Source organism: Strongylocentrotus purpuratus, unplaced genomic scaffold, assembly GCF_000002235.5.
Source record: "Strongylocentrotus purpuratus isolate Spur 01 unplaced genomic scaffold, Spur_5.0 spur5_scaffold_1, whole genome shotgun sequence".
Classification (NCBI taxonomy): Eukaryota; Metazoa; Echinodermata; class Echinoidea; order Camarodonta; family Strongylocentrotidae; genus Strongylocentrotus; species Strongylocentrotus purpuratus.
This window is the reverse complement of record NW_022145594.1, coordinates 34,185,555-34,213,388: the sequence shown is the minus strand read 5'-3', so window position 1 is coordinate 34,213,388 and position 27,834 is coordinate 34,185,555. Positions and strand designations below refer to the sequence as shown.

At 38.9% G+C, this 27,834-nt stretch overlaps 1 protein-coding gene across 4 annotated transcripts; it reads left to right on the top strand.

Moving 5' to 3' along the window:
• Positions 1-113: 113 nt before the first annotated feature.
• Positions 114-27,489, top strand: LOC115921070. Of its 4 annotated transcripts, XM_030978119.1 has the most exons (15): positions 118-308; positions 1,730-1,860; positions 2,240-2,287; positions 10,558-10,620; positions 11,056-11,142; positions 12,425-12,520; positions 13,474-13,557; positions 15,372-16,487; positions 17,133-17,255; positions 19,404-19,454; positions 21,727-21,924; positions 22,528-22,797; positions 23,409-23,957; positions 24,551-24,604; positions 25,843-27,488. In XM_030978119.1, the coding sequence occupies exons 2-15, from the start codon at positions 1,764-1,766 to the stop codon at positions 26,316-26,318; spliced, it is 3,312 nt and encodes a 1,103-aa protein (XP_030833979.1). In that variant the 5' UTR covers positions 118-308; positions 1,730-1,763; the 3' UTR covers positions 26,319-27,488. The 4 variants fall into 4 exon arrangements, with proteins under 4 accessions (XP_030833982.1, XP_030833979.1, XP_030833981.1 ...); XM_030978122.1 differs by lacking the exon at positions 12,425-12,520 and having other exon boundaries at positions 114-308; positions 25,843-27,489; XM_030978121.1 differs by lacking the exon at positions 19,404-19,454 and having other exon boundaries at positions 119-308.
• Positions 27,490-27,834: the final 345 nt, after the last annotated feature.

The following is a 27,834-nucleotide window of genomic DNA, read 5'->3' as shown; positions in this document are numbered from 1 at the left end:
TCAAAGTTAGATATGTTTCTTTTCAATTCGAGGCAAATGCCATTGTGATCACCGCCCTCTAGTGCCCGCGAGACAAACAATGCGAGTACTTGTGCGTGTTCAGATGATTGCAAGGATCCGGGAAGAAGTACACACAAAGCGACGTACGGTACTGTAACGATCCAACTGAACACACATCGCAGGTGCAGCATAAAAATTGCGCATAGCGTGCATGTACGTATAGCGCAAGTACCAACCATGGTGAACAGAAGATCAGAGATCGGAGATCCTCGTATCTCATCCAGATTCCAGACTAGTATTGATAAATGGTAAGATTATTATTAACATTCAAATAAATCTCAAGTTTTATGAGTACTTTGTGTCTTCGATTTTGTTTGTGTGGCTTCGGAAATTACGGTTTAATAAAGGTGAAGCGAGTGAACCAAACGCGAGGAAATGAAGCTTCCAATACATGGCCATGGCCCATGCATGTGGCCCGCGCCCCAGAGGCAGAGTCACAGCTCGGCTCAGCAGGCCAGGCTCGGGCTCGTGGTAAAGCAACAGATACGCTAGGGTTAGGTCGGAAGACTGCTACTTGATATTGAATCGGCCTAGGCTTGGTTCCTGTCCTGGCCTAAGAGCTAGGTGATACATGTAACACAAAATGTGATATTAATATTACCTAGTAAACAGTAGGGGCGCTGGTCCGAGAATTATAAGGATCGTCTTCAAAAACAAGGCAGACGTTTCATATTTTTGATCGGCACAGTGGCGATGCAAAAAAAGGATTCCGGGATGATTTTCTTGATGCATTTTACGTAGACTTTGTACAGAGACCTTCACATTATGAGCAATAAATCCTTGGGAAGACAGACAACCCACAAAAGTAGACGGTCAACAACTAGGCCCTAGGGTTATTTTCCCCTGGGGAATCCATTTTTAGCATTGCCAGCGAGCGGTTCGGTAACCCAAAACCTGCAGAGCGCCAATAAAAAAAAAATGTCCGCGAAAATGCAGACGATCCTTGTTTATGAGGACGCATTTTGTCCACGTTTATGAGGACGATCCTCATTCTCGGACCAGCGCCCCTTACTGGTAAACCTAGCGGTGTTAGTTCAGAAGTCTAGCCAAACTTTAACCCAGTAACTCCCGCTTGGAGATACCCTACTAAAAAATACCCTAAATGAAGTAAATATTCATCAAATGTCAAAATAAAGGTCATGATTTATAAGTCGATATGTTTGTTACCTGTTTCGTGTCAATTTTCTTATCTTTTTCGGGGTATTATTCCTAAAATCGAAGACTTCCTATTCACTGGTTTCACAGGAAACTGCAGCACAATACAATTGTGTACCGTACTGACGATGGTGAGGTGTGGGCGCGCGCGTGTCTTCAGTAAGCAACTTTGGCGTCAGCGTCGGAGCTCCCTGGAGTTACGCAAACGGCTGCACAATACAAGTACATGTACATACCGACGCCAGAGTCGCAAGTTCAAAGTATGGTCACAGTTCTGAACTGACGCCAAGTTTTTTTTGTTTTGTTCCTCTTCTTGTTCTTGTTTTTTCTTCTTCTTGTTCTTGTTCCTTTTCTGTTTCTTCTTTTTCTTGTTGTTGTTGTTCTTCTCCTTCTCACCCCTATTTTTCATTGTCATAGTTCAGATTTGTCAGCTAGTCATATTGATATTATATCACATTAATCTTTTTTTAATCTAGTTTTTTTATATTTTTTATAACACTGTACTGTTTTCTAGCCAAAGCCAAAGGGCATGATTGAGTTGGATTGGGATGGAATCTTCATCAGCATCGGAAGGAGCTAGCCCTGATGTCCGTCCTGTTATCTGTGAAAGTTTACAAGACCTGACTGATTGGGGGGACCTACTAGGTAAGACTCAAAATCAAGCTCATATTTTTGTCATTTTTTGTTAATTATCATTTATTTTTTGGTAAACTGTAAAAAAAAAAGGCTTTAGTAAAAAAAAAAAAAAATTTTAATTCTCTAAGAAAATTGCACTTTTATATGATAAAAATTTACAAAGAGTTCAATCGAACAGAAAATAATTTGTTAACAACGTTACCACAGCCTAAATCATTAATTGCAGTCGTAGACATATGTATTTTACAGATGAGAATTGGAATCGTGTTGAACAAGTTTTCCCTTTCAAATGAAGAATTGTCGTGTTCTATGATGCACCTATCAATTCTGACAAGAGGCTTGGTAGTGTGAATGCACCCTTTATGACAACACTTTTTCTTGAAATTAGGCATTTGTGAGAAACATGCCGAGCAGGTTGTACCTGAGAGAAATGATGGTAAGTTTGGCTATTAAATTGCCATCCTGATGCTAACCCCGATGTCAGCTTGCCTGTGATGTAATCCTGCCAAAGGCCCAGCATACACTACACGATCCAACTGCAATCCTGTTATGGAAAAAAGCAGTAGCATTTGACATGGACATTCAAACTTGTAAAATCTTCCTGATCGAGGATCTGAATAGTCTTGGGATTAATCAAATTTAAATTTTAGGGGATTTCAAGCTTCCTTCAAAGAGGAAAAGCTAAATCGGCTCAGAATCGTAATGACGTCAGATCAGTAGTACGATTGTCTACTTTCTAATACCTATACTGACTAGAAGGCTTAAAAGGCACCAACATTTTGGTTGTATTCTTAATCATAATTTACAACCTAAATCGGCAAAACGTCCATTGTTTAGATTTTCTATAACTAATATAATTGCCATTTTTGTTGAGAATTGGATTGCAGTCATATCGTGTATTGAGTGCTGGCCTTAATAGATGATGATATTTAGATTGTATGTACCCATCATTAGCATGTGCATAATTACAGTAAACCTCATTCAGACTCAAGACAGTAATCTGCATAAAAACAATCACTGTGGCATAGACAAAATATGCGGGGGCTCAGGGCGAATTTGCACCCGAAATGCCCAAAATAGCCCCCGAAAGACAGAAAAGTGCCCCCCAAAATGTGCATAGAGTTCAACGCAAACAAATTAAATAGTGTTATTTTCATGCAATCAAGCTTGAAAAGTAGCCCCAAAAATTCTTTAAATATTTTTTACCCTGGGCATAATTGATGAAGTTTTTTAAAGCGGAGCATGCTTCTTTATCATATAAAGCAGAGACAAACAGTACGAGTAGGTTACACATAGGGGCTTTTTCGTGGTTTTTCCCTTACTTCCCCCTGCCCCTTCCTCTGGCTCTCTATTTATTGGCAAAGTTGTGCAGCTGCATTTTGAGGTGGGTTACTGCGTCCTGTAGACTTTGCTCAAGTGCATTGTTCAAAAAGTGTCATTTGGATAGCAAAGGGGCAAGGGAACAATGGATTTATGATCAAACAAATGAGGTACGTATATATCTGAGTATTAGAACATAGTGTATCTTAATTTATATAGTTGCTGCCGGAGCCCCTCTGCTGCATATGGGGGCCCCAAAATGCACGGTACCCTGTTCGTTTGATCAAACACATTTTTGGACTCCTTTTAAACCTGCCCCAGGGGCCACATGCAGCAGAGATGCCCCGGCAGACATCCATATTTTGAATAAAGATACTACATGTAGCTTTCTCCGTGAATGTTCCAACACTCAGATATTGGTACCTCGTTTGTTTGATCAAAGTGCACTGGGCTGCCCGGCATAGTCTCACTGACTCCAGACACTCTGTTACGCACGCGACTTGCATTGGTTTGTGCTGCAAAAGGGGAATGTATTTATGTGAACGGAAAAGATGCTTTATAGTAAACACACTGTATGCATTCTGGCGTACTTGTTAAAGCGATCCCTTCCCTCACACCCCCAGTCTCTCAATTGACAATCGAGTGTTAAACATGTTATTGCTATGTTTGTGTACAAATTGGCATTTTTTGTCAAATTGGTAATTTAACAATAAACATTTATAATTTTTAGATGTAAACATTGTTATTAGGAGCGGAAAATACTGTAAGGAGGAAAAGCTAATTTATTTAGATCTTGAGAAAATTCTGAACTGCCAGGGAGTTCAACAATCCCTTGTCAAGGTATAATTACATGTAGGCACACACATAACAACTAAATCATTCATACCCTAATACTAAGTTTTGTGAATTTTACAAGTATGTAAATTATTTTTATTTTCCCCGATTTATGAGTGTTGAGAAAGTGACATATTAAAGCTTACATCTCAAAGTATTCAACAAAGGACTACAAAAATGAATAATATTTTTGTACATGACAAACGGAAGAGTTGTCCATTAACCACTAACCAAATTGCCAATTTGAGATTCGCAATGAGTACATGTATGGGATCTCATATTTCAAATATTTGTAACTCTCTTATTCAATATATATTGGTCCGGTTAATTTCAAACTTTCTCCATTCTGCACCTCTTAATATGCTGCTTTCAAGCAAATGAGTATATTGCAAACATTATCTCATATATAAAAAATGTCTCTTATTTTTGGTCTGGTTTATTTCAAACTTTGTGCCATTCTTTATCTCTTATTTTGCTGCTTTCATGCAAATGAGAATATTACAAAGGTTGGATTGTCATTTAGTAGTTTGAAACTACAGGACTTTGCGAACAACATACACTCTAAAAACTGAAATGTTAAATCACCATTTAAAAGGGCTGAGGAGTAACCACTCTTTAAAAAAAACATCTGATTGATACTTTTAACATGCTTGGCTGCGTCTCATGAAACCGTCATAAGTACAAGTTGAGCGACATCCCATTGAAATGCGTGTTAAACTTAATATACACATTTCAATGGGATGTCGCTCAACTTATACTTATGACGGTTTCGTGAGACGCAGCCCAGGATTTAACCTTAATAATGTTGGATCCAGCATGTTCTAAGTGTTACTCTACCATAATTTTTAAAAAGTGATCACTCCTCGGCCCTTTAAAATGGTGATGTAACATTTCAGTTTTTATGGTGTAGCTAGTAAGTTTGGGTCATTCTAGGTAGCTCAAAGCAATAATGTGACCCCTGGTATGGGGAAAGGTTAAACCAGAATCCTTGAAAAGGGGAGCTGGTTGCAAAGTTCTGCCATGCATGTCTGTACAGATATTTTTTTTTACATGCTTGGTTTAGATCATGGTCCTAACCACATGTTAGGAGGGTCATTAAATTTTGCAAGAAACATGGTTCACATTTAGATAATTTACATGTACATGTATGTTCATTAGAAAGAGAAATAAAGCTGGTGTAATTGACATGGGGCTAACATATATGGTCTGTTCAAAATGAAGAAAATTTGTATGAAAATTGTACAAAGAAACGTCATATGAAGATTCATTGTATAGTGCAGGTACAAGTACCGTAATTAATGTTGTTTAAACCGCCCTCGTGTATTAACTGCACCCCTCTTTTTCGCCCTTTTAAAAAATAAATAAAAAAACAGCAAGCCAGGTCTGTGTTAAAAAAAAACACGCGGCAAGGCCTTTAATTTAACTGCGAGGTGCAGCTGAATGTGTAAGATCATTAATGTAAATTAAAAAACAGTAGAGGACCTAGGATAGCACATTGTGGTACACCGTGTGTAGGAATCATTATTATCAACTACATATTGACTGTCATTTGTCACTGATGTCAAGTTTTGTGAAAGGCCTCCCTGAAGTATTCAACAAATTCCCTAATTCCATCAGTCCACCTTTCATTCTTGAGTTAAGTAAAACACAAAACTATCAAGTCTGCAAGGGTATGAATATTAAATAATGAAGTTACCGGTAGTCCGGTATTCACTGTACATGTACCGTTACAAGATAGAGAAGAATGTACATGTACATGTACATGATGTGCTAATTAGCCTAATCTCACTCGTTATCCTGCTTTCATTTCATTACAGCCATCTCCTCTTCCCCATATTATTCTCCTCTCCCCCATATTATTCTCCCCATCATACTAAAAAATTTCCTTTGAATTGTTCCCTCAAGTGGCTTATAATGTCAGTGTTGTTACTACCAAGTACATGTATGTACACAGAACATGATAGCATCTGCTTTCAAAAAATCATCCTGAGGTACTATCAGTAGCCTCAAGCATCACATACTGAATTATATGTGAACATGATAAGGATGTCTTACGTAAATCAAACATGATTTCAATAGACCAGTTCACGAGTGACACCTAATACTGCAATGACACTATGAACATGACGGACAATGAAAGCGGACAAAATATACAGTTCCCCAGGTAGACGAAGGAACATCCCTTCACTGCTATTATTTAAAAAGGTGAATATGCATGTGACACCTGTTCTACACATTTTTACATAATAGCAGTGAAGAGGTGTTCCTTTGTCTACCTGAGGAACTGTATATTTTGTCCGCTTTCTTTGTCAGTCATATTCATAGTGTGACCCAGAATATCCACAGATCTTCAAAACATGAAGAGGGGCTATAGCCTTTGTTCCCCCTTTTTAAAGAATACTTCCACCTGTGTACCATGGAGCGCACTGAATGTGCATGAATGAATAATGTTACATAACTTTCATGAGTATTTCGTCTCCATGTATTTTAAACCTTGTTCTTCAATGACCTTTATCTGCCCATGCTCAGACTGCAACGTGAACTGGCTTACTGGACATACATTTTTTGTATTGAAAATGCCCTTGAGTTGATTTTTTGAAAATAGTTGAGATTGTGTTTACCGTATACGGAGTCATTCAGTACATATATTTGCCTGCACATGAAAAGATATGTAGAGAGGAGATAATGCTGCATGTGTAGTTTAAAAGTGTATACCAGTACATTATTTACATTTAACATGATTTGTCATGCGTGACCATTACGAAATTGCATTTTTTATTTTAGCTGTGATCCAAGTTCATTAGATAGAGTACAGTATGTGTAATGTGTATACTTGCATGGAGTATGGGATGGCATTTTCCATGCTTGTTTCAAAAATGGAAGAAATTGTGATGTTATTGTTGTAAAGTAACATATTCAAGTCTTGGCTTATGCTTAAAAGCAGCTGGGTATGTATTTGAAAGTTGTGTATTTTTGTATCGATGCTAAATTTTGCATTAATATTTGCCTCGATGTTTTTTGCCCATTTTTACTTATTATTCATAATGAATCTTGGCAATAAAAAAAGGGGGAATGTTTAGAACCGAGCTTTTCCGTAACCAGGCTCCAGAGATTTTTAAACCAATATTCCTAGACACTGACCCTACTGTCTTTGATTCTAAATATTGACCATTAATGACCACCCCAGAGAGCTAACTTCAAGGAATCACATTCCAAGAACTATGACTCATAGGCCCAAACCCCAGTCGCTTGCACTGAGCATCACCACACCCCCTATACCATACCAATCCTGGTAAACAGTTAAAGGTATTACAAAGTTTTGGTATGGGGTCATGAATTTGGTTCAAATTAACATATTGGAAGCATATGCGTTCCTATAATATACATTGATCGTTGTCGCGGTTGAAATCGAGTCTGAAGTTATGAAATTATAAATAATAAACTCTTTATGTTGTATAGCTCCATCTCAAGGTCAAGATATTAATTGCTATGAAACAATGTTTCTTGACTGAAATTGACCGATTAGCTATTCCCGTTTGGAAATTATATATCCCAACTACATATTCTGAGATTTTCATGGTCGCAGCTACCATTGCACGGCCATGTGCGCTATTTGAAATTTATCAAAATTTACCGGGAGCACTGGTAAATTTTTATATTCAATTTTTCTCGAAAACAGAAGTATTTTAGGGGTTAATTTTTTTAGTGCTTATAAAACATCCACAGGGGCATCCAAATATATCAAAATTGTAAAGATTCACTATCTACCCAATTTTCAAAATTTCCCAAAACTTTGTATTACCTTTAAACTATTGACCAATCAAAGCATGTTAAGATTACTCATTCCCAAGTGGTAACGCCCCTAGAACTTCATGATGTACATGTAAGTGCAGTTTCTCAACTAGAGAAGGGGATAAGATTAATAGACTACAGAGACTAAACCATCGACTGATATACCGGTAGAGATGTTATTTGTATTTCAAATTCTGGACATTGCAATTGTATTGAGACTGTTGTTGATCTACGTTGAATAAATACATCCTTATTGAATTGTAACACAAACTAGTACTGAGTGTAGGGTACTGTTAGACTAATGAATAAATAAAAGGTAATGGTTAACAAATAATAAAAGAATACATTTTTTCAATAGTTTTGGAAATGGGTCCTGGAAAAAACGGCTCCCAGTTCCCTAAAAAATTTATGGACCTTTTCCAGATACTGTATGTGGCTCCCGATCTTCACTATGAACATGACAGACAATGAAAGCGGACTAAATATACAGTTCCTCAGGTAGACAAAGGAACATCCCTTCACTGCTATTATGTAAAAACTAGCAGGACCCGTGGAAAATCCACGGGATTCTAGGAGGGGAGGGGGGAGGGGGGGGGGTAAATAGAAAGAGGCCTATGAGGTTATGTGCAATCAAAAATAATATGTGATTATTTTTATATAGGGTATAGACGATTTTTATAATATCCCCTGTTTGACCATGAATGGCGACCGTCATACCCGTTTGAAAGCATTGATTTGATGCAAGAACTGTGTATCACTGAGTAAAGTATTCTATAGTATTCTAGTATTCTAGTATTCAGCTAATGAGCTAGGTTATGTTTTTAAACGACCCGGGACCGTCTGATTTTCTTGTGAAAACTTTACTTTGACAATTGATTATCGACATTCAGCATACAACTATACATGGCCAGAATAATCACAATCTAAGCTCAGGTTTCATACCTCTATAATCACGAAACTATATTGAAATCAGGGCAATAAGAGCAATTTCAAAGTGTTATCGAATGTCGAGTCTACTCTATGTAGCCCAGCTCAGCTCACACACAGTCACAGTTCCGACAGTGCACGGCAGCAGTGCATGTGGCGCAATGCGCTGTCCGTGCATGTGTGGACTCGAGCCTCAAGACAGCCAGCTTGCAACTGAACTGTAAGTTACGATGGATTCCTTGTGAAAACTTTACTTTGAAGAATGATTATCACAATTCAGTAAACATGGACGGGATAATCACAAAGTTAGCCCTGCTATATACCTCTAATTCACGTTAACTATATACAAATCACAAATCACGGCAATCATAGAATGAAAGTCGCAAACCGACTGTGCGTGTGACATGAGCGTAAAATCATCGCATACACGTACAGGCATAGGCCGTCTGGCGTACAAAGCATACCCTATAGCAAGATCCATAACACGGGTAAGCCCAGCCCGTCAGAGCGTAGATTTACTACATCTCATCAACCGGGTGAGTCATCGGTTAATGTGTATTTCTCTGACACGCTACAAAGCATATCCTATAGTATGAGGTCTAACTCGGGGTACGCCCCACCGTTTTACGATGAGATTTGCTACACCCGTTGATGCGAGTGGATTCTCGTCTATTATGTGTCTCTTCGTCTCTCTTTGATAATTAGACAAAGGGCGGGAGCACGCCTTGTCAACTCGCTCTCGCGGGTTCGTCGCCTCCTTGCAATCCACGACGCCCGCCGTGCTTTCGTCCGCCCGTCCTCCCCGAAACCCCGAAACCGCGTTTAACTGCATTGACGTCGATCGCGGGGTCGAGGTGGCACGCGGGTTACGGGAGACAGGCCTCGTGGAATTGTGCCACCGTTCCCGCGCCACGGTGGAGGCGAGCGGGGTCGGGGAAAGACGTTTTTGAGGAACCGTTTTGCCCCGTTTTAGACCCCCCGCGGCGATTTTGCGTATTAATAATATAGATGTGTAGACCAGGTGAATATGCATGTGACACCTGTTCTACACATTTTTACATAATAGCAGTGAAGGGATGTCCCTTTGTCTACCTGAGGAACTGTATATTTTGTCGGCTTTCATTGTCTGTCATGTTCATAGTGCTTGTTTAAAGCATTTCCCAATTTTCTTGCAATATTTACCCAGATACCCTTTCTTTTTTTTCTCTGTTTTTGTGCAGATATGTTAACTTTTTTTAAAGTATTTTGCAACAATGCAATATATTATTATGAAATATAAAGAATGCTGGCAATCTAACCTTTGTAATAAGTTTATTTGTATAAAAGCAGAAAAATAATATAAAGTTAATCAGATACCGGTAAGCAGGGTGATTGTCTACGATTTGAAACTGGGCCCTGTTTCATAAAACTTGATATCAATGACAAGTTACAAGCTACTGTTATAAGCTACTGAAATCATGGCATGTGATTGGCTGAGAGCAAACTTGTCATCGAAATTTAGCATTTGTTATAGATGAAACAGGCCCCTGTTCCATCTTTTACTCTGACTAGAAGAGTTAAATGCATTGAATTGTAGCGGTAATTTTCTTATTATTTAGAACCTAAATCAGGAGGATAATGCTTGTTTAGATTTCCATATCTAATATACAGACCTGTACAGGACTACAGGTACATGTAACTACCCTTTCTACAAAAATAGGATCACAGGAGAGTCATGTAGTGTGTGCCAGTATATTATTTGTATCTCCAATTCTGGACATTGTAATTATATTGAGACTGTTGTTGATGGTATTTCTCATTCATATTTTTTGTTTTGTTTATTTTTTGTATTAGTTGACCAGTCCAGCCAAGAAAGCAGTACAGAGGACCATTCACGTGCAAGATCAAGTCCAACAGGTTGGTTTGTCTTGTCTCAGCTACCATACAAGGTTGTTTGTCTTTTCTCAGCTACCATACATGTTGGTTTGTTGTTCCCTCTCAATGGACACTTGAGCTGGGTGGGGTGTTCTCCTGTGCAGTTGGCTAGTTCATGCCTTGTCAGGAGGCCGAATATTTTCTAACTCCGTGGCTGCATTGTTATGGCTTTGTTCTGTATACATGGTTTCAAGATATTCCTTGCTCTTTTTCTCTCTTTTCCCCCCTTTTTTGTGTATCTCACCTTGTCTTGTCTCAACTACCATACAAGAAATAGTTTGTCATATGCTAGCTACCATAGGAGTCCACTTAAATTTATCATGGCACTCCTACCCTTGCTTCCCTACTGTTAAAAGAAAGAGAGAGAGAAATTATTTTTCACAAATAATTGATTTTTAATTTGTTAATACTTTACAGGAGACATTCCAGGAAACGGCGCTTCAAATCTTCCACACAAAACTCCACAGTCGGACTCCAGTGTCATTCCTAGTGTGGTCCACACAAGTAAGGAAATTATTTTATCCAGCTGCTGAAGTTTAACATTGTAATTCTTAAAGGCAGGTTATTCTAGTGACAGTACTTCACATCTATATATACTGCCATCTGCTGCTCACAATATCTTGATATTTCAACAGTCATGACCCACAGTGCATCACCAACTGATGATGCTTGGGTACAGGAACCGGAAAGATGGTGCAGTTGAATATACATTACAGCAGTGGTAGCAATAAGTGCTGTTTTTAATTTCGTGATTTTGGGGGGTAAATATTCTACATTTCCTAGATATACCTATCTTTTTAATAAGGTAGGGAGTTTGGGAGAATAAAGAATTGGCTCTTTCAGCCCGTCCACATGAGTAATTGGTGGGGAAGGAGACAGTGAATGGGACATGAACGACACATCCTAAACTAAACATGATGGGAGAATTTGATACTTGGTTAACTCGCCAAATGACAATTTTGAGGGGGGAAAAGAATTTTATGATTCAAGAAGAAAATCGTTTGGAAAGTGCAGTGTTATTTGACTTAAAGGCCATCTGTACTAGTTTACGGGAGGGATTAGACCACCTTGCAATGTCACTGGACAGGTGGTTTTCTCATCAAATCAGCTATCACTTAACATAAGAAAAAGAGGATCACGGAGGACCGATGGTCACCGATTAGGCACTGTTTGTTATATAGAGAGCGCAAGTAGCTGTAAGTAGTGCAGTGGGGCTTTAAACTTGCAAAATCTCATTAGAGACGCAATATTCAAGCTCATATTTTGAATGTATTACGCTGACATGGAACTGCTAAACATACACAGTAAGAGACTTTTGGGTGATTGGTACAATTTGATTGGTCATAACTTACAATCAATGACGTCTGTCTGTGTAAGGGGACATCGTGGCCATTGCTTGTAAGGTAAGACCAAACACAAATTTCTACCCAAAAAAAAAGCACTTTAAGACTTGATATGGTTCTTTTAAAAATGCTCCTAACTGAAATGGAAGTGCATTTTATCCAACTACTGTCAAAGATTTAATGGTAGAGGAACATCCAACTTGGTAGATGTATTCATGTAAAGAATTTAATCAAGTGATGAAAGGAAACTATTTGATTTGAGCTATTAATTAATTCATTGATGGAGGTTTGTCTTTGTTTTTGTGTGTGACATGCTACACCACTCTTATTCTTATGTACAGTTTACGTTCTTAACACTCGTGGTCGCTAACTCATCTCCTTAAATCATCTGTGTGATTTTTTTCTTCTATGTTCATCTCTTTCACTTACACATTTATGCATAGATGGGACTGCAGTGAGAACGCGGAAAAGAATACGCCATTCCTGGCCTGATGTTTCCGTGAAGTTGGGCCAAGACGTGACATATAATTGTTTTCCACGTATGTGATCTTTAATCCTTCACATTTTATTTCTGTAACCCATAGTAGTTCAGAGTTGTTTTTTTAACATCTAAATAAATCGGTCTTACCACCTCAAATTGGCATCAGCTATTTTTATTATCACTTCTCCATAGTTGAGAAAATAGAAATATGTATTAAATGAACCAATGTTAAAGAAAATGTCAAAATTTATCCCCTCCCTCCCCCCCCCCCTTAAAAAAAAGGGTAGTGTTCATAAATTTCACAGGCAATGCCAATTTAGAAACTTTCAAGATTATATACAATTCTTTCGTAGAAGTGTGGATGAAAAGATCATCCATAGATGTCTCTATAAATGAGTAAAAGGAGACTCTGTACTGCTATGTGTGAACGTGTCTAATTTCTTCTTTGTTCAATTTATTTCGATGTTAGCCTTAGTGGCCCAAAAGCGCGAAGGAGAATTTGGAATTGAATCACATTCAACTAGGTTCAAACTTTGAATTCTTGACTCTAATAATCGTATGTATATCGCTTATTCGTTGGACAAAATACCAAGCTTTAAAGTGATGTACATACGCAAAAGGAGTAAGTTTCAATCATGTTTTACGATAAATCTTCTTCATGAATTTCCAGCCGATGTGATTCTTTGATTTGATACCTGCACTGTTGTTTGTCTCTCACTCCATTTTTATTGATTTATTTATTCTTTAGTAGTAATTTTGTGCCCATCTGTAACTTTTTCTTTTCAATTGAAGTCCAGTTTCTTCAATATATTTTTTCGCAATTTCGTTTTTTAACTATTTTGATTTTTAACTAAAACCTCGAGAAAAGGCAAGCCCTGCTCAATTATGGACAAATCTAATAGTTTGCCTCACAAAATATTGTATGTTTCTCATGGGAGCCAATAAAATGCAAAATTAGCAGCTAGGGTACAGTGTATGGTACTTGACAAGTTTTTTGTTTATTTTCCCCAGATGAACATTTCAGCTTTGCCTTCAAGGAGGTTATATTTAGAGAAGAGAAAATACAAGAAGAAGATGATGAAGATGAACTGCCAGGTAATCAAGCGTCCTTCTTTCTTTTTGTTTTGCTGTATTTAGTTTCATTTCCAGGTAACTTTCTTTCTTCACTGATTTTGTTGTTGGTACATGTATGTAGCACAGGCAACAATGATATACAGCCATTAACGATAGTATGTCATTTTTTCCCCCAGTCACATGTACAATGTAATAAATCTCGATCTCATCAGGGAATAATTTTCCTGGTATCGCCTTGCAATTTGCTATGCATTTTTGCATGACTGCAGAAGCGGATCTAGAGGGGGGGTTGGGGGGGTTGCAACCCCCCCCCCCAAAAAAAAAAAATCCGGGGACCATTTTTTTAAATCTTATCTTTTTTTTTAAACTTGTAATTTTATTTTATTCTATTTCTATGTATTTATTTCATTTATTATTATTATTATTATTATTATTATTATTATTATTATTATTATTATTTCTTTTTGGGGGGAGGGGGGGTTGGGCGAACAAATGTCACAGAGTCCCTTTCCCCCCCCCCCCCATCAGCTTTTTTGAGGACATGGGCCACCGCCGAAGTGACAAGCTAGGCCAGCGTTGCCGATTCTCATCCCCAAAATCCCCACATTAAAAAAAAAAAAAAATTGGGGGATTGTTGAAGTCTTTGGGGATGAAAAATAAATATTTGGGAATGAAAATAATATTGAGTTTTATGAAAAACGAATTTGGGGATTTTCTGTCAAAATTTGGCAACTTTGGGGATATTTTAAGTGTCGTTTGGGTGGGGATTTTGTGAAGATTTAACCTGGCAACGCACGCTGAGCTGGGCTGCTCATTTCCTGGATTACTTGTTCAAGTTGCTCACTTTTTTATCAGTCTGGTCTGAGTGTAGTGACAAGCAATATGGAAGCAAACAGGGCAAAGAAGTTGCGGCAATCCAGTCTCGCATCTTTTTTTACAGCTTTTTATGGTCTCCATTGTGTTAATAGATGCCAGGAAAACATCACTTACGGGGTTCAAATAAACACCCCCCAAAAAAAATCGGCTCGCCGCTTCGCGGCTCGTGGACGATGCTCCGCATCGTCATTATTTTGGTCAACCCCCCCCTTAGCAAAAAGCTAGATCCGCCCCTGGACTGCTATACAAAATATCTTTTGTGTAGCAGTTTTCTTCCATAGAAATGTACAGAATTTCATTTGAAATATTTATCCATCAGCTGAAATTGCTAATCAAAAAATTTGAGGAAAATTATTCCCTGCTCATAATCATTTCAGTTTAGGACATTAATCTTATCTACTATTGCCACTTTGCTTCCAGGTGAAAAAAAATTGAGCATCTGGTAGGAATGAGTGTCTTGTCAGGGTAGCCAAGCTAAAGTAATGATACAATTGCACGGCCGTCTGAGAGTAGTATGATAGTATTACATCCGGGGGTCAGTGACACAAAGACGTAACTCCATTTGGACTATTTTGAGAAAAAGTGGTTTAAAGATAGAGGTCCGCTTGGGCCTTAAGGAGTTAAGTCTATGTTTCACTAGCCATTGACTGCAATTGGATGGATTTAAGTCTTTGTGTTTCCTGGAAAGCCCACATTGTTCTGAACATTTTGATATCAAATACTCATTTTGGCGAAATATGGAGTTATACGTCTTTGTGTAACTGAACCCTCGACATGTAGTTATTTTATTTAGTTAAGTGTGTATTTCCTTATTAATAATCTATTTGTTTGTTTATTCATTTATTCATATGCTTATTTGGTTGTTTCATTCTATTTAACCAAGGTAGTTTCATGTACCTATTAGTGAATTGAATACGGCCCCAGGTTTTCTGATTAAACTTTGTTCTCTCTTTGTTCAGAAATCAGCTTCGTTCCATCTCCAGAGCCGACCTTGCCACCCAAAAAGGAGAAGTCATCTCACAAGAGACACAAGGTGTTACATAGCAGAAAGGCTGATAAGAAAGCATCTGTGCTCACAGAGCAGAGGGGCAAGAACACACCCGTCGCTCAACAAGGTCACTGTGAGGACAAGAAGGACAAACTCAAGGAGGGGCGGAGCTCTCCGCTTATCGCATTAGCTGTGTCTTTGAAGAAGCCAGGGGTGACCAAGGAAAGGAGACTTTTACCCAGTGTTGTGACTAGTGGAGGAACCACTGCAGGTTCCCAAGGTACAACCCTACATGCACAAGTAGCTACCCTACAGCCGGGAGTGCAAACTTCTGCGAACAAGGGTGTCCACCCTCAACAGAGCTCTGGCGCATCAAATGTCTTACAGATTCTTAACACCCCGCAGGATGGGCGGCGTACGCCAACTCATTCAAGCCTTGTCACAATGTTGCCCCCTACCCCGCCAAACGAGCCAGTGGTGGTCCAACCCGTGTCCCAAACTGTGTCCAGAGTTGTGCCTAAGGGGCTACCCGGACAGCTTCCAATGCAACGTGTGCAGGTGTTTGTGAAGCAAGTGGCTGCCCAACCATCGAAACCGCTAGGTGTAAGTCCGTTCTCATCGCCGACCTTTCGGATCATGAAGACGTCCCAGATTCTCACCCCGCCGATCGACAAGCGTGTTGCCCCTGTCTCGTCTCCTGCGAAGCAGCCAGAACAGCCATGTGGAAAAACAGAGCAGCCGCTTCAGAAAGCAGATCAGCCCCCCGAGAAACTGGAACACCCCTCTCAAAAATCGGGAGAACCTCTCCAGAAACCAGAAGAACCTCATGGATGCAGACCTTCAGAGATATCCTCAGAGACACCAGTTACGAAAGACCTCAGCAGTACATTAACCTCCCTAGAGGACTCCTCAGAAGCAACCACGAAACCCTCACTTGCCGTTGCTACGGATGATGAAGCCAAAGCGGGAGGGGATGAAGAGGAGATAGATGTTGGTGAGACTCTGATTACCACCTCCCAAGATGAGACAGACTCGCAAGTTGAAGTCGTCGAATCGGAAGTGGAAATAAAAGAAGATACGAAAGAAGGTGAGAGCTTAAGTCAGGAGAATTTAAGGGACAAATATCATTAATGTTGATGGTTTGTGTACTGTGTTACATCATTAAAAGGTATTTTGTTTTTAATGGTATTTTCATAAGTGATTAACTACCAAAGTACAATTACTTCCGTTCTCATCTAGTTTGATGTAGAATTATTTTTTACCTGTTGCACAGAATGGTATATTTGATAGATCCTATGGCCCGTATTCCCCTCAAACTTGAATCCGACGCTAGATTCAGGCTTTCGCTCAAAAAAGGTTTTACAACGAAAGTTGATATGAGGTTTAATTTCCCTTTGTTAAAGTGATCCAAGACCCATGGTTGGGTTTAACTGAGTTAGTAGTACCCAGTCAAACCTGCTTTAGTGACCACCTGTCTACAGCACGCACAATTTTTGTTTCCCTTGAAAATGGTTTCTCATTGAAACATGTACTAGAGGAAGATGTCTACAAAGACCACCTGTCTACAACAAGCACATTTTTGTTTCCCTTGGGCAGTCGCTGTAGACAGATTTGACTGTATATCAACTTTTGGGCTGCTCGATACACATTCCAGATTTATCTACAGATATTTCTGTGCATTGTTTCCAGATTAATAAACCTATACTTTTTCTGATTGAATCTTTTTTTTTAGTTTTGTCTTCCTTGAAGAGGAAAGCACCCTCTAGCCCATGTTCAACACTTCTCAAGATCAAATGTGAGAAGATTGATGCCGTTGTGCGAATCAACAAAACTAATGAAGACCTCTATCGTGCCGGTAATTAGTGCAGTTTAGTTCAATTCTTTTACATTGATTTCCCCCTTTAATTCATGAAATGAGCTGTTTTGATACTTCAAGCATTTATATACTGCAGTCATAATGGGTGGTATTCTCGAAAGCGGACTAACTGTAGTCCATGGTTTAATCCACCAACTAAGTATGGAATGCCAACTGTCCATATGAATATGTTTTTGAATAATTTAATCTGTCACTAAATTAAAATAAAATGTAATAACATAATAAATAAACAACAATATGACTATGATATAATTATGTTATCAAGGTAATTTAGGGACATATCAAGTTATTCTAAAATATATTCATATGGACACTTGGCATTCCATACTTAGTCGGTGGATTAAACCATGGACTAAAGTTTTCGAGAATACCACCCGATGGGTCGTTCACATATGTCGCATGCAAGTGGAGATGACAAGTCAGCTGTGCGCAAAAATACCATACAAATGTATTCACTATCTCTGTGTTAGTTCAAGAAATGTTAAGGTTATCAAAATGTAGCTGCACACCATAAATACCCTATGCGTTCTCACTCTCTGTGTGAAAGAAACAGATAAGTATTTTAGATTCAGACATGGTGATAAGTTCTTGTATTTTGAGAGTGAATGTAGTAATTTGAATCTAAGGATCTCTCTTCATAATGGTTTCACTTCTATTCTAGCTTCTTATCTCAGTTTACAGAGCTGTTATGACTACACATGTACGGTTTATGTCTCCTTCACTTGGTTATAACAAGATGTTTTTCTCTCTCCCTGTACAATTTGTCCGTGTGTGTGTGTGTGTGTGTGAGTGTGTGTGTCTTCATCTGTATGTTGTGGGGTGTAGTGAAAACATTTTTTTTGGGGGGATAATTTGTTTTCTGAGTGTCAGGTTCAGGTCTTAGTTCGGGTCAAAGGTCATTGGGGGAAATTAAAATTAGAACAAACTATAGAGTCTTTGACGTTTCTTTTTGGTTAAGATCTTGTAATATGTTAGCCCATTTAAAAAATAGTAGTAATAAAAACGGTGCTTATAAAGCGCTTACCACCGAAGTGGAATAGTTTTCAACTATTTAGAAGCACATTTTTTTCAATGATGGTACTAGAGGCTTTCTATGTAGTACTTATATGTACATTGAAGACTAAAATATTGGGCAGTATAATTACATTTGTATAATGAGTAGAGGTCAATAAGTCAACGTCTAGAGATACAAACAGAGACATAAATATAAATGTGCTCTATTTATTGTAGTCACTCAGCAATATTGAAACTCTCCCTCTCCCTTTTTTGTCTGTATCCTTACCTCTTTTTCTTTTTCCTCTCTCTTTGCTTTCTCTCATTTTCCAATATCTTTCTTATTTCATCTCTCACTCTTATTTTCATCCCCGTCTCTTCTGTCATCTCTCCCCTCTCTCTCTCCTCTCCCCTCTCTCCCCTCTCCCCTCTCCCCTCTTTCTGTGTACCCCATATTATTGTATATCCTTCACTTTTTTGCTTTCATGCCTCCCCCCCCCCCCTCCCTTCAGTCCCAGCATCCTTTATTTCCCTCTCTTCGACTCTCCCTCCCCCTTCCCTGACCTCTGTCCATATATTGCATGTTTAGACGAATTTAGATCTAGATGGCAGAAGTCATTGGGTGGTATTCTCGAAAGCGGACTAACTTTAGTCCGTGGTTTAATCTACCGACTAAGTATGGAATGCCAAGTCTCCATATGAATATATTTTTTTGAATAATTTGATATGTCCCTAAATTCCCATGATAACATAGTGATATCATAGTTATATTGTTGTTTTTTATTTATGTTATTACATTTTATTTTAATTTAGTGACAGATTAAATTATTCATAAACATATTCATATGGACACTTAGCATTCCATACTTAGTCGGTGGATTAAACCATGGACTAAAGTTAGTCCGCTTACAAGAATACCACCCATAGAGTTTAGAATACCTCCATGCAGCTTCAAATAACTAAACAGACTCAGTAACAAAATTTAAAGTAAAACTGTTTTGCATTCATTCATTTACCTTCCAAAGTGGCTACATTTCAATACTTAGTGATGAAGCACAAAGCAATTTGCTGATAAAAAGTAAGCAAAAAATGACTTGAATAATGATGCAAAACCTTCAATTGTGTTATTTACAGAAGGAAGCCAAGAAAAGCGTTCTGTTCAGGCCCGTAGGAATTCTTTCTCAGGTGGGTTCCCAATAGACCTGTATGCATATTTCATCCCTGTAATGCCTTGGTCACACCTTTGCGTACTTGGCTTGGGTATTACTGCGTATTTATGGCAAGCCGTTTTAACATTTATTCCTACTTCTTGATATCAAGAAATGAATTCATGATATCAAGAAGTGATTTTCTGTTGTAAAGCAAAGGTAATTCTTGATATCAAGAATTTGATTTCTTAATATCAAGAATTCAATTTCTTGATATCCGGAAATAGGAATAAATGTTGAAACAGCCTGCCATAAATATGCAGCAAAGGTGTGACTGAGGCATAACAAAGATTCTGGATCTAATGTTGATCCCTTGAAGATGAAGCGTCTATCCTTAGTTCATTCAATGACTTTTGGAGGGGCCAGAATCTTGAATCAAATACATCTCTGAGAATTCTCAGTTTAAAGAAAAAAAAGAAGAAGAAAAATAAGCACTTTGTATCAATGGCTTCTGTGATTTGTGTTGAACAGTGGTAGCATTTATCATTTTAAATTTAGTCTCCCAAAATAGACCTTATTCCTAAATACATGTAGTATCAAAAGCAATGCATACATTTCCTAAATACATGTACAGTTTCAATGTACCTGTATGTCAGTATCAGACATTGTAACCTTTCTTCCACTATTTGTGCCTGTTTAATAATCATAGGGAAATGCATTTTGTAGAACTATACCAACAAAATTGATTAAGCCATTATTTTTCTTGATATATCCTTAGTTTAATAATCACCTTAGAATTTGCCAAAATGTTTTTAATTTAATTTTTTAATAATTCATGCTTTGTTTTTCAGACTTTCATATTTTTTGCTTCAAAGCTTCCCATTTCCATTTTAGTATCTTGAATGTTACATAGAAATGAGTAATATTTTCTTGTTGAAAATTATTTCGTGTCCTTTTTATTAGTTTGTTTATGTCTACATGTTTGTTTAACACATCGCACTATGTTTTTAGCTTACTATCTGAATCTTATTTCTAGACTATAAGTTGGTTTCTGAAATAGTCTTTCTTTCTCTGCTTAATGATGTCATCAATTTCATTTCCTTTAAATATATAAATAAGTACAATTCAAATTATTTTTCTCCTTCAAAGTATTTTGTATTGCCTTGAGTGTATATTTGATTGTTGCACAAGACTCGCAAAGTCATGCATGGTCACATTCGTGTACATCTAACCAATATTGTGAACTTTGTCACTTTACACAAGTATTGATACACACCATTTCTTTTACTAAATTACCACTTGATAATAGTTATTACAAAATAGAAAATGAATTTAGGGTGGTGTATATTTGCACAGGATAACGATATCCTAATGGATCCCCTTTTGCAGATATTTAGATCAGCCTTGTGGCTTCAATATTGTAAATTTAAGGCATGCGTTTTTCTTTTTTGGTTGGCCAAGGAGGGAGATGGAATTGACTTTTCCTTGATTTGTACTGGAGCCAAAGTATATATTAAGAAGAACAGTTAAGGTACCAAAAAGTATCCTTGTGGAAGTGTAAAATATGCATCTCTATCAGCTATGTCACCAGGCAAAGCTTGAGACGGTGTATTTCCGCTGGGCACCATGACCACTTCTATAGTGTATATCCTGTAGTCCTACCCTTTTAGGTCCCCCCCCCCCTCCACCTTTGATGGTCTCTTCCTATAAGGAGGGCTTAACTCTTAAAATGCTCTGAGTGAACCTGGCCTCCAGGTTTTGGTGATGATAGGATATAGCTGACTTGTAGGGCATAGGACCAATGGGATGTAGCAATTGAAGACAAATTGGATTTAAGACTGGACTGATTGGATATAAGGTCGATGGAAAATAGGACCAAAGGAATTTACAATCAGTTTGGCATAGGGGCATATGATCAGTCGAACATAAGATCATTGGAGCATTATATCAATCAGACATTAAGCTAGTAGAACATTGGACATGGACATAGAACCAATGGGTCATAGACAATAACGTCATTGGGGACATAAAGCCAATAGTATATAAATTAAATGGTAGCAAAATGAGGCACAAAACCAACTAGAACTAAGGCTAATGGGACAAAGCACCAGTTGGACATAAGACAAATGATGCATAAGATCAATATGAGATAAATCAAGGGCAGACGTGCAATGGGACGTAAGGATCAATAGGACTCGGGATCGGTAGGATATTGGGCCAATGGAAAACGGAACCGATAGGATATAGGACTGTAGACAATTTATTACCTTCCTTGTCACCATGTGCCATTCTCTTGTCTCCCCTCACAGCTGCAGAACAAGGCTGCTTCTTCAACGTCGTGGACAAGTCCAGCCGACTGGGGGTGTGTCCTTGCGGCCGTGCCAACGCCTACGATGCGATGATAGCTTGCGACAACCCACAGTGTGAGATAGAGTGGTACCACTTTACATGTGTAGGGGTCACTAAGGTGCCAAAGGATGAGTGGTTCTGTCCTTTTTGCTCAAAAGGTAAGATGGCAATCTTGACAGAAGCCCCTTTCATGTGATCCTACCTTTGGTGTCGACGAAGACAAACTATCATCAAAAATTCCAATTGAAAAAGTAAGAATTTCAAAAAAAAAAGGTGAAATTTTCCATTTTTAACATTATCTTTGGATGTAATCACCCCAGTTCCTATTGTTTTTGTATTGTTTGCTCTAAAATTAAGAAGCCCAAAAGCCCTTTCATATTATTCTCCCAGGATGTCCTTGATAGGACATCTAGTTAAGCTGACCATAGCAACCATTATGCACCAAAATGTGGCTATTCAACTTGAATGCAGGCAAATCTGCCTTGGTAGCCACCTCTCTATAAAGACCACCTGTCTATAGTGGCAAATTATTTAAGCTGCTTTGAGAAAAGAATGTGTATTGTAGAACCTGTCTTTAAAAGCCACTTGTCTACAGGGGACACTTTTTCTTTTTCCTCCGTGTGGCCTTTATGGACAAGTTTGACTATTAGGATATTCATATATTAGCCTCCTCAGTCCTGATTTTAATTCCATTTAGTATGTCCTCATGCCGATTCTTCCAGAATGTTAGTCTCTAATCCAAAGTCATTCTCTTTAAACAGAAGCAGCTGAAACCTTGAGAAAGAAGAAGGAGAGAAGGAAAGAACAGCGAAGGAAGAAGAAAGAACTAGAATTGAAGAGGAAGAGGATGAAGAAGCCGCAGCAAGAGGAAGCAGGTCTATGTCCCTGTGGCCAGCCCAACTCCTGGGACCGGATGATAGCATGTGATGGTCGAGACTGCTCGGTGGAGTGGTATCATTTCCGTTGTGTGGACGTGAAGAGTCCACCAGAGACGGAGTGGCTCTGTATCTTGTGCAGGGATAGTGTTCAAGGTAAGTCCACATAAGACACCATATAGGACACATAGGACCTTATTTATTACACTGGAACTCGTATAGGACACATGACCTTACATAAGACAAACAGGACCTTATATGGGAAACACAGGATCTAATAATACCAGAGGATAGCATGCGATGGTAGAGACTGCTCGGTGGAGTGGTATCATTTCCGCTGTGTGGACGTGAAGAGTCCGCCAGAAACAGAGTGGCTCTGTATTTTGTGCAGGGATAGTGTGCAGGGTAAGTCCACATAAGACACCATATAAGACACATAGGACCTCATTTATTACACTGGAACTCGTATAGGACACTTACGACCTATCATAGGACACATGATCTCATAAAAGACGAACAGGACCTTATTTAGGAAACACAGGATCTTGTATAATACAGTACTCATGATAGGACCTCACATACAAAGGTGCTCGCATAGTAGCTACCTAGTCTGTGTGACCCTTTATCTTGTGCATAGGAGTATTTAATGTACATAACAATGTATGTCATACAGGACACACACAACATCATATAGGATATGAAGGATCTCATACAGAGACATTAGATCTCACAGATAGATATATAATTTATTTTTACATTGCTTTCAGATCCCAGCAACATTCCTTACGTAAGAAGGAAAAGGCAGCATCGACCAATCAAGTATTCCATCTACGGGGAAGGCGGAGATGGAAGCACCGATGAATCTAAAGAAGCGATGGATTGGAAGGAGGACGAGTCCAGTGACGACTCCGGTGATTCCGATGACACTTCCAACGACGAGGAAGGCGACGACCACGACCACGGTGACGATGGCAGGAGTCGTGTCCGGGAGCGGGCGAGAACCAAATGGAGAGAGGCTTTGTCCGAGGAGGTCGACATCGAAGTCGATTCTAACTCGTCCGATGATGAAGATGACGACGATGAGCTGAGTCGGAGCAGACGCTCAAGGAGGAGTCGACATAAAAAGATTGATTTGGACTTTGAGGATGGGGCGGAGTTTGATGAGGACGTGGATGGAAGAGGGGATGAGACAGTGAGAACTAAAGCCACCCCGAAGAGGGTTAGAACAAGCTCGGGTGAAAAGAGGAGACACAGTTCAGGTGCTCAAACCAAGGAATCTCCAAGGAGGGAAAAGGACATGGTGAAGGTTTCAACCAGTAAGTGAAACAAAGTTCAGTTAAAGCCCGTCAGTACTAGTTTGGCTAGGAGGGATTAGACCACACAGCGTGGTCACTGACAGGTGGTTATATCATCAACTCAGCTCTCAATTAACATAAGAAAAGGGGATCATGGGGGACCAACGGTCACCAATTAGGCATAGTTTTCTGTACAGAGGGAGCAAGTAGCTAAAAGTAGTACAGTGGGGCTTTAAGGTTAGTTGTATTGTACCAAAGCAATTCAAAATAGAAACTCATAATGGTTATTACATATATTATCTGTCCAAGATGTATCCAATAAAAGTTTTTTTTTTTAATAAAAAAAATGTTTATGTCGTGTGACGTCATACTAGCCAATTGTCAAGGTTGCCGGTTCAAAACAATCTTGCGCTGAACAATGGCATGGTGATCACACCAGCCCCAAACATTGAATTTTCCATGCTCCAGGATGTTGCTTGAATGATTTTGCGGTGAACCTCGTGGGCAGGCTCTGTTGTTTGGAACGAGTAACCTAGACAACGAGCGAATATGATGTTAGCACTTTGGTTCCTTGGTACTACTGACGTGAACCCTTCATCTTTCCATCTTTTTAGATTCTGGCGATCAAGGCTCCGAAGCTGTCAACAAACAGAAGAATGTATCAGAAGGTAGGCTGATTATCACATTATTATATAACATCCCGATCTGCTATCAAAGAAGTCTAGGTATTACGACCCAGGCTTTAGTTCTTGCAACCGTAATCAGCGCATTATGCTTTTCATATTGCAGCATGTCTGGAGCCTAGAGAACCTGTACATTAAGACTACCAGTTTAAAATGAACTTTATTTTACCTTCAGCATTTTCATTTTCATTTTCAAAATCTCAAAAAATACTGGCATCCTAAACAAACTTAGATTTTTACCAAAATGTGTTTTAAGAATTTTATATAATACTTTAATTCTTCCTCATTTATATTACTGTTCTGAAGTATGGGCCATGACAAGCCAAACCAATCTGAATAGGGTACTCAAAATGCAAAAGAAAGCCATCCGGCATCGGGTAATTTCAAATTCACACTACAGAGCTCATTCGAAACCTATATCTTATAAATTAAAGCTTCTTAATGTATTTGATATCTGTAAATATCATATTGCAGTCTTTATGTACTTGTGTCGAAATGAATCTTTACTATGTGCACTTCTAAAGTATTTTAATTTTAATTTGACTTTTCATGATTATGAAACTAGAAATGCATCTAATTTCCACCTACCACAAATTAAAACAACTTTAATGAAAAAATCAATATCTTTTGATGGTCCAAAAATTTGGAATTCCATTCCAATAAATATAAAAAATTGCGAAAGTCTTCAAACTTTTAAACAAAAATATAAAATGTATTTAATTGAATCTTACGTGCTATAACTCACCAGGCTCGTTACCCCCCCCCCCTGTTTTCCCTCATTTTTTCATGCTTCCAATCGTACAACATTTAATTTGCCTTTTATTTATATTATAATGAGGGATGGGCTCTAGCATAAGGACCATACTCCATTTTAGCTCATCCCTTCACTCCCATAATGTTATGTTTTTTTGTTTTTTGTTGTTGAATGTATGATATTTTATGTGTGACTATTCCGTATTTAATTGTATATGTTCTTGTATTTTTAATGATAAGTGTAAATAAACGAACTTGAACATATAGAGTCAGACCTCTCTGTTAAGGCCACTTAATGGAAACACAAAAAGTGGCCATTGTAGACAGGTGGCCCTTTTAGACAGGTTCTTTAATATGCATTTCTATCTTCAGGGGAGCAAATTGGTTGACTACTAGTGACAGGTAGCCATGAAGGCAGGTTTGACTGTATATCTTGATTCCTAATATCTTATTTTTGTTTGTGTGAACAGGGCGCTTCCTAATCCGAGTGTGCAGCGCATGTGGTCAGGAGTTCATCGACCCACTGACTGAAGGCAGTCAGTCAGCAAACCAAGAAAACCCTGCCGCCGCCGTCCTCTGCCGTCTGTGTGTGAACAAATCCAAGAAAGGAGGCGAGAAGTGCCTCCAAGCTGGCATCCTCCTGCCCCCCTCTAAAACCAAAGATACCATAGCCGCCACCGCCACTCCCAGTCCTGCCGCAGGGGGTCAAGATGACCCTCCGAACTCACCACCGGGCGAAGCAGGGGCGGGGAGATCAACGCGTTTCCATGAGATTGTTGCGTGTAAGGTCTGTGGGATGGGCTACAGGACAAGAGTGAGTTTGTTGATTCATATGAAAGCCAAACATCTGGGGCATCTCAGCAGCTTTGAGTGCACACCGTGCGATCGGCTCTTCATTAGCCAGGAGGAGTGTGAACAGCACATGGCTTCGCTTCATCATGTATGAACAGCACATAGTGGTGCTATGTCATGTGTGAACAGCACGTGGCTTCGTAAGATCATGTGTGAACAGCACATAGTGGTGCTATGTCATGTGTGAACAGCATGTGGCTTCGTAAGTTCATGTGTAAATAACACATAGTGGTGTTATATCATGTGTGAACAGCACATGGCTTCGTAAGATCATGTGTGAACATCCCCTAGCCATGTTTCGTCACTTTGAAGCAATGAGTGAGAACGGCACAAGGCCACGTCAGTGGTGAACACAGCACATCGATAACATCTATATGTTGTATTCTAGAGTATGAACAAGCCTTTTCCAGGCTAGGTCATGTGTGAACATCAATGAATCATTTTAGAGCATCCAGGATTGGGTGGTGTGAACAATACCATGTCAAATCATATGTGAACCTGTAGGAACTGTGGATGTGTTCACACCAGACAACTTATTATCTTTCTGCACATTAAGGATTTATCGCGGTGTTAGCAGCTCTTTGGATCATACCATCATGCTTGACTCTCAGGGATCATAAACCTCTGTTTGGAGCCACAAGGGCAGTAGCTCATGTACTATACCACAGAGTTAACGCCCTTCTGGCTCTGAACTCATGTTAAGGCACTCTATCAGAATGACACATAGCACACTAAATTGTACACCGATCGTGGCAAACTTGGTCCCTAGGTCAACTTGGACTGGGAGGAATTTTGGCTAGATTGTGCGAGAAAACTGAATTGATCACGAACGCATGCCTATATTTGTGCATGAAGTACGTATTTAGAACAGTCAAATTCAAGATTGTTTTATCTGATTAGAACCAGAAGGGCATTAACTCTAATTGTTTTACACAAAGTTTACACCCTTCTGGCCCCTAACAGATGATTGATGGAAATACATAAAATGTGTAAAAATCTATTCTTAGAAAGGTTAGGTTGACAATTTTAGGGGGTAAAATGCTATAAAATATGAAATTTATGGCTATTTCATTGGTCGGTTTGAGTAGTATCCACTTCCAGGTGTGACTCCTTATCACCTCGTATTGCCGAGTTCGGCGTAGTGCTGGGGGACGTTTTACAAAACTCGTCATCAGTGACAAATGACAGTTTTTGTTATAAGCTACTGAAATCCTTGCATCTGATTGGTTATCAACTGATTTGTCACTGATTTTTGTCATTTGTCATTGAAAAAAGGCTTTGTGAAACAGGTCCCCGAAGTTAGCTTGACCGTTACATGTATTTATACATGTACAGTACATGGAGGTGGCCCTGTTGTGTGCCATTGGGCCCGTTGTCAAAACAACAAGATTATGGGTGGCCGAAAGGATCAACATTATCAGTAACAAAAACAAATAGAGTACAGGCAAAAATGAAGAACACGTCTTCATCGTTTCATTTTATTTACCTAGATTTACACCTGGGTTGTGTTTTGATCATTATTATGTTCAGATGACTGGTATTTGTCATTGTTGGTAGCATTTATCCTTACCGGTATTTGAATTTATTCTTGTGATACCACTGTAACTACT

Excerpts from the sequence above, each read along its gene's own strand:
- LOC115921070 (XM_030978119.1), top strand. The coding sequence starts at position 1,764 with ATGGAATCTTCATCAGCATCGGAAGGAGCTAGCCCTGATGTCCGTCCT. Across the intron at positions 11,143-12,424 it reads TCCTAGTGTGGTCCACACAA|ATGGGACTGCAGTGAGAACG; the intron begins GTAAGGAAATTA and ends ATTTATGCATAG. Across the intron at positions 13,558-15,371 it reads TGATGAAGATGAACTGCCAG|AAATCAGCTTCGTTCCATCT; the intron begins GTAATCAAGCGT and ends CTCTTTGTTCAG.